This window comes from Penaeus japonicus, unplaced genomic scaffold, assembly GCF_977035675.1.
Source record: "Penaeus japonicus unplaced genomic scaffold, GWHDUDI00000001_assembly GWHDUDI00000011, whole genome shotgun sequence".
Lineage (NCBI taxonomy): Eukaryota > Metazoa > Arthropoda > Malacostraca > Decapoda > Penaeidae > Penaeus > Penaeus japonicus.
The window spans coordinates 31425266-31432765 of NW_028234413.1; the positions used below are offsets into that span (position 1 = coordinate 31425266).

The 7500-nt window shown below is 41.1% G+C and overlaps 1 protein-coding gene across 12 annotated transcripts in view; it reads right to left on the minus strand.

Moving 5' to 3' along the window:
• The window catches only part of Rgl (Ral guanine nucleotide dissociation stimulator-like), a 123597-nt gene that overhangs the window by 30372 nt on the left and 85725 nt on the right, over nucleotides 1-7500 (minus strand). For 5 of the 12 annotated variants that reach the window (XM_086541883.1, XM_043001127.2, XM_043001134.2 and 2 more), the window contains one exon: nucleotides 7087-7140. The exons of 6 other annotated variants lie outside the window; for them this stretch is intronic. In XM_086541883.1, the coding sequence (XP_086398009.1) occupies nucleotides 7087-7140 (54 nt within the window). Of the gene's footprint in view, nucleotides 1-7086; nucleotides 7141-7341; nucleotides 7479-7500 lie in introns of those variants that run through there. One more of the 12 variants, XM_043001195.2, reaches the window with a different exon arrangement.

The following is a 7500-nucleotide window of genomic DNA, read 5'->3' on the forward strand; positions in this document are numbered from 1 at the left end:
CTTCGCCACACTGCGCCCTACTTTATAATCAGTAACTACATCGCACTGATTTCTATTTAGGTGTGAGTGGGCGCGTGCATGTGTCTTTAATAAGTGTAGGTACTTATATACTTACACATTCATACCTAATTTAATATATAAACCGTACTATAAACATACATACGTGACTACACATACATAGTTAACATCCATTCCTATACATCCTTACACACATACAAAGACATTCTTACATCTATCCATATACATATATAATTACATCCATGCATAAATATACCCATCCATCCATCCATATACATATTTACATCCACGCATACACATACATAAAGTCATACATATACACATATACGTACTTACGCCCATACATATTATCATACCTTGCTCTCTTTGAGATTTTCTCATGAGTTACAAACGCTTCAAAATCAAAAACACAAATTACAATTTAAATTTTACAAAGAAATAACAAAGGTACAAACGCAGATTTTACATTGTCCTTTGGTTCTAATATCAACCTATTTATCAGGCACACTTATCAAAGGGTCACATAAAAACAATCCTGCACAGTCACACTTCTACGCCGTCGAAAATAACTTTGCAACAGGCTGCGCTGCAAAAGCTTAATGACTGCAAAACAAAGGCCTAATTTGTTTACATAAGATATATATATGGATGGGGGCGAGGGTGAGTGAAAGTGTGTGCGGGAAGGGGGATATGTACGAAGGAGTATGTGAGTTAATAAGTGAGTGAGTGAGTTAAAAAGTGAGTGTGTGTGTATGGTATACTATCTTGAATGGGAAACCCTATTCGCACGAAAAATAACAAAGAAAAAAAAAGGAAAGAAAATAAGTGACAATTGCATAACAAGAAATGGACTATAAACAATATATCAATTATTTCTTAATCGGTTAACAAAGACCTGAAAAACCCATGAGTAAAATGGCGCAGCGATGACCTACGAATTATCCTATAACAAAAAGTTGACAACTACGCAGTACACGCAGGGATAATGTTCGAATTGTTCCCGTAGGTTACCATATCCAAATACCACATAGAAAATAATCCAGAAGAATATGTAATCAAAAGCCTCAGACGAACAAAAAAAGGAACAGCACAACAATAAACAAAAGCACGAAAGCAAGAGCACACAAGCAGGGACGAGAACCCAATAGCCATTCCAACGCGGCGAGAATTCCCGCTCGATAACCCCGTCCGGTTTCGGAAAAGAAGTTCAAGGTGAACGCAAATAATAATGAGCACCGCCGGGCCCAGCGCCGTGGGAAACGTCTGGCCATGTTCCGGCGACTCCCTTAAACGCGCTGGAATCTCATACGATAAGCCATTACTGGTTTTCCCGGGGGAAAAAGCAGGCTGTCTGACCGCGCTCTAAACACATACATTTATATGTGCATGGTCATCCACACAAGCACTCTCTCTCATTCTTTTATCTTCTCTCTTTCTCTTTCTTTCTAACCCTCTCCTTGCCTACCTCCCTCCCTCTCCCTGCCTGCCTGCCTGCCTGCCTGCCTGCCTGCCTGCCTGCCTGCCTGCCTGCCTACCTCCCCTCCCTACCCCTTCCTCCCCTCGCTCTCTTCAAAACTATACGTCGCAATTTCCCAAGAACATCCATAAAAGTATATATATATATAAAGTTAAAATATCGCAGAAATCGCACACGAATATTTGCGTGGAAACTTATCTGCATCACAAGGCGCACTAATGGAGGTTTCAGACGCACGAGATATTTGGCCTCGCCGTCTCCTCTGCCCAGACTCACAGGCATGATAATCTTACGGAAAGAAATTGAGTCTAACATATCCACGCCAGGCGGCCCTTCCTATATCACCTTTGCATGTCTGTTGTTCCTTTTACATGTTTTCTCACACAAATGTAAATAGCGGTGGAGAAGAACGTGACTATCGAGGAATAAAGTCTAAAATACCCACAGACACACACACAACACTACACCACACACACACAACAACACACACACACTACCACACACTCTACAAAACATTTTATATATATAATATATATATATATCTAATATATATTTATATTATATATATACATATACATATATACATATAATTATATATTATATATTATATATATATATATATACATCTACATATACATCTACATATACACATACATATACATACATTACAATAAATTATAAAAACATATACTACATACATACTCATACATACAACACAACACACACCACCCCACCCACCACACACACTATATATATATATATATATATATATATATATATATATATATATTATATATATATATATATTATTACATATATATCCATATATATACATATATCCAGCTATATTATATATATTATATATATACACACACCACACACAACACACACAAACACCACACATACACAAACACCACACATACACAAACACCACACACATATATATCTATATTATAATATATAATATATATATATACATATATTATTATACATAGAATATATACCATATATTCTATTATATATATATATTTACCTATATATCGATATTATATCATATATATAAATATATATATATATAAAAATATATATTACATATATCATTATATAAACATATATATATATATATATATATATATATACATATTTATATAATATATACATATATATATATATATACATATAATTTATACAATATATATTTTAAACATAGATATATACATTATATATATATATATATTACAATATATATATATCTATATTTTATATATACAGATATATATATATATAATATATATATTTATATATACAATATATATATATACATATATATATACATAATTTATATAATATAATATATATATATCTACATATACAATTTATTAGTCTTTATTTATATATAGATTTATTCATTATTTATATATACTATAATTTTTTATATATATATTCTATTTATATATAGATATAGATTTATATATATTCATTTATATCTTATATATATATATATATATAATATCTATGAGAGACTCAATATATATATATTAAATATAACACCCACAACACACACCACACACTTATTTTTATACTATCTATATTATATATATATATATAAATATATATATATACATATATATTTATTTATAAGGACTGAAACCGAACTTAAAGAAAACACTTCGCATGAAATTAGCTAACACATGGCAATGCATCTTTTGAAAAAAACTAAACATGATCTTATATCTAATAGATAGGAAGACAAATCATAAAAAAACTAAAAGATAACACGCTACGAAACAGGAACAGGACACGGGAACGACAGGATAAACCGGCGAAATGAAAGGAGAAAAACTAAACTAAAAGGCCGACCACAGGCCCTGCAGCTGTGATTCGCTGACAGAACGTAACAAGGAGGATGGAGAGGCCCCTGGAAGTCTCTCCGAGGGACATCGAACAGGAGCTGTCAAACCAGAGTGAGTAGTGAGTCGTGTGCCAAACACAGGCGAGATTTATGAGGTGGGAACAGCCGTCCAAGTACGGCTATCTATTAGCAGGTGAGCAAGAGTGTATTTACATATATATAATCACATTTACATTTATGTTTATAGCTATTTATACATATCTATAATTATTTTCATATCTATATCCAGAGAGCGAGAGAGAGAGGGAGCAAGACAGAGCGGGAGAGAGAGCCAGAGAGAGCGAGAGAGAGCAAGAGAGAAAGCAAGAGAAAATGAGACCGAGAGACAGTTAGACCGACAGAAAGACAGAAATATCGCTGGCCACTTCTATCACTTTAGTAGGAAGTTAACGGCTGAAAAAAAAGGAGTGAGATGGATGTGAGGGAGGAGAAGGGTGAGAAAGAAAATAGGGAGAATAACGGAAATGGGGAGGGAGGAAAGGGGGGGGGGAGAAGGGAGAGGAGAAGGATTGAGGGAAGAAGAAAGGAAAAGGAGAGATGCGAGAGGAGAGGGATGGAGGGAAGAGGAAATGAGAAAGGGGGAGATGCGAGAGAAGAGAAGAAGAGGTGAGAGGGAAGAAGACGGGGAGATGCAAGTGGAGAGAGGAGGAGGGGAGAGGGAAGGAGACAGGGGGATGCAAGTGGAGAGAGAAGGAGGGGAGAGGGAAGGGGAAGGGGAGATGCCAAGTGGATGAGAGGAAGGAGGGGAGAGGGAAGGCGACAGGGGGAAGCAGTGGAGGAGAGAAGGGAGGGGATCGGGAAGGGGAAGGGGAGAGGCAAGGTGGTGAGAGGAGGAGGGGGAAGAGAGAGTAGAGAGAGAAGAAAGGAGAGAGGAGGAGTGAAAACGTGAAAGAAGTAGAAAGTGGAGGAGATGGAAAATGAGCGGAAAGAGAGCTAAAGAGAGAGAGAAGAGGGAGGAAGAGAGAAACAGAGAAAGAAGAGAGATAGGAAGAGAGAGAAAGAAAAAGAGGGATGGAGGGAAGAGGAAATGAGAAAGGGGGAGATGCGAGAGAAGAGAAGAAGAGGTGAGAGGGAAGAAGACGGGGAGATGCAAGTGGAGAGAGGAGGAGGGGAGAGGGAAGGAGACAGGGGGATGCAAGTGGAGAGAGAAGGAGGGGAGAGGGAAGGGGAAGGGGAGATGCAAGTGGAGAGAGGAGGAGGGGAGAGGGAAGAAGACGGGGAGATACGAGAGGAGGAGGGGAGAAGGGGGGGAGACGGGGAGATACGATAGGAGGAGGGGAGAAGGGGGGGAGGAGACGGGGAGATACGATAGGAGAGGGGAGACGAGAGGGAAGGAGACAGGGATGTGCAAGAGGAGAGAGGGAGAAGGGAGACGGGGGGAAGATACGGATAGATGTGAGAGGAGAAGGGAGGCGAGTGGGAAGAGATACGGAGAGATGAGAGGGAAGAGGAGGCAAGAGGGAAGAGAGACGGGGAGATGAGAGGGGAGAAGAGAGGGAGGAGGGCAAACATCTTCAAGGCAACAGGTGGAGTCGTGACGCAGTGACCCTGGGAGGTAATGACGAGCCTCCAGGTGCGGCCGACAGGTAGGTATCCGACCGCCTCCCGCTCCCCTGCTCCTCACAAATCCCTCATCGTCTCAGATTACTTCTAGAATTATCAGAAGACGCCATACAAGGACTGTATATACCTCTTCCAAGCGTAGCATACATCTCAATCGTAAAAGTAAGAAAACAATATAACAGATAAGTAACCCTCCTCCGAATCCTACCAAAAGAACAGCGCCACATCCACCTCTTAAGCCGCAAATACCCACCCACTCCCAACCACCCACCGTGCCCCACGCTCCGCTCACGAGCCATGTGAACCACTCTCTACCCGTCCGCCATTCCTTGCCGCGACCACCGCGACTTCCCTACTTGCCTAAAAATAAACTCGGTGCAACAACAACAACAAAGGGCGAGCACGATCGTCGGCGGGAACTCGTACCGACCCGTAAGAACGAGTCCGGTATTTCCCCGACACGGAGGATTCTGACGGAGCGAATGTCGTGAACGCGTAGTGTGTAAACGGGAAAAAAATCGGAAGCGTGGGTCGCGCTGAGGTCACAGATACCGAACACTATGTTGAAGTAAAGTTAAGTGAAAGTGAATCCAAGCCCCTCCCCCCACCCCTCAAAAAAAAGGAAAAAAGAAAAAAATGAAGAATGATCTTGTTAGAAATAGTGGCAACTGCACATACCGAAGCTCTATTTGCTCTAGGTGAAACCAGGACTATAATGAATTCAAAACGAAACAAATAAAGTTACGAAAAGTGACCGTATCAGTGTCTCTTCCTTTTCTCCGTCATGAAGGATTCCGCTTAAGCTATCCTATCACTAACTGATCCCGAGAATGCCCCTTGGGATGGAGATAAAGTGGGGGTTGCCGTGACCTCCCTCCCCCAACCTCATGCATCCGGTGCGAAGGAACTAGCAGCGCCTCCCAAACCCCAGCATACATACACACACACACGCACACCAGCTCGTAGGAACTACAAATCACGTGGGTTATTTGTAGTGCACTGTAATAAAGATTGTTGTTTGTTTTCCCAGCTTTCAGTCCAGATTAACTCCATACGGAAACGACACAAGATATACAAATGTTGCTTATCAGGCAAAGATTCATAAAATACGAAGAAGTTGCTTTATTTAAAGTCTCAGTACACAATAAGTATTGCAGATTACATCGAAGATCATTTACAGTCGATTATACACGCAAACAGATCACATTGCATAATTGTAAACATTAACTCTTGCATAAACAACTACAGACCTACACTCATACAAACACACTAAATACGCGGCAGACACACCCCCATCCTGCCTTATCTAGCATTTCCGCGATACCACACCCGCCACACATACATAAACACATATGTTACATACGCACATGGACACACATACGCACGCGAAACATACATACATACATACATACATACATACATACATACATACATACATGCATACACACACACACACACGAACTGATGCAACGCTCCTCCTGCGCAACACTCCCATCCACGATAGATATTACTTTTACCGGGAAACTGACGAATCAGCAGAAGTGCTCGGGGGAGGGGGAGGGGAGGGAGAGGAAGTGGGGGAGTGGGAGGGTTAACGAAAGAAGAGTGAGGGTGATCAGAACCCCTCCCCCTCCCACCACCATCAGACCCCCCCTCCCCTCCCGCAACCACGACCCCCCAAGAACACGCGATGGTTGTATCATCTCCGCTGCATGGCTTTGAGTGTGCAACAGCAGCATTTGGTCACCCGATTCTATGACTTCCTTCCCTGCGGCGGCCAACTGCTAACTGTTTCTCAAGTGGCGTTTATTGGATTTGGTCACAGTGAAAGGAGCTCTCGGGGAAAAAGGTCACCCGAGATCACTTCCTCTATTGCTAAAATGATACGGCAACACTCAGTTTAACGAGAAATGTACCTCGCTACGTCTTCTATTTCTAACTAAATGGTCTATCGCGTAAATGTACATCACAGTGTTGACATTTTAAGAGTGAGAGAGTACATATCACAGTGTGCAACAGTGTAAAAAGTAAACAAATGGGAAGTTTGACGCAGCCTGTTGATAATCATAATACTCTCATAACATGTGTTCAGTCTCGATCCACGACAGGCACTTACCTTACTGACATGCCAATGCATCCCTGAACCTAGGCTCTGATTGTAGCAACTCACCTGGAAAGACAAAATGCATTTAATGATAAATTTATTCACAGGAAAACGATTCGAAATGTGCCGAAAAGGGAAACATCACACCATGGAAAACACAGTCAAAACTTTGATGACACAGTAATCATTCTTAAAACAAGAAACAAGAAAAAAAAACATAAAAAAAGACCACAATCCAACAACAATGCCAGCCAAGCAACCACGTGCCTCTTCAAGATGTTTTTTCATGCCTCGCTCTCCATCGCAGCGCCCTCCCCCTCCGTCTCAGCAGGCGCACCTCTTCCCCTACGGTACCTCCAACGTGCACTGGATACCCGAACTGATGCCCTCCCACCGAGCGATAAGCTTTGGCAGATAAACAACTCA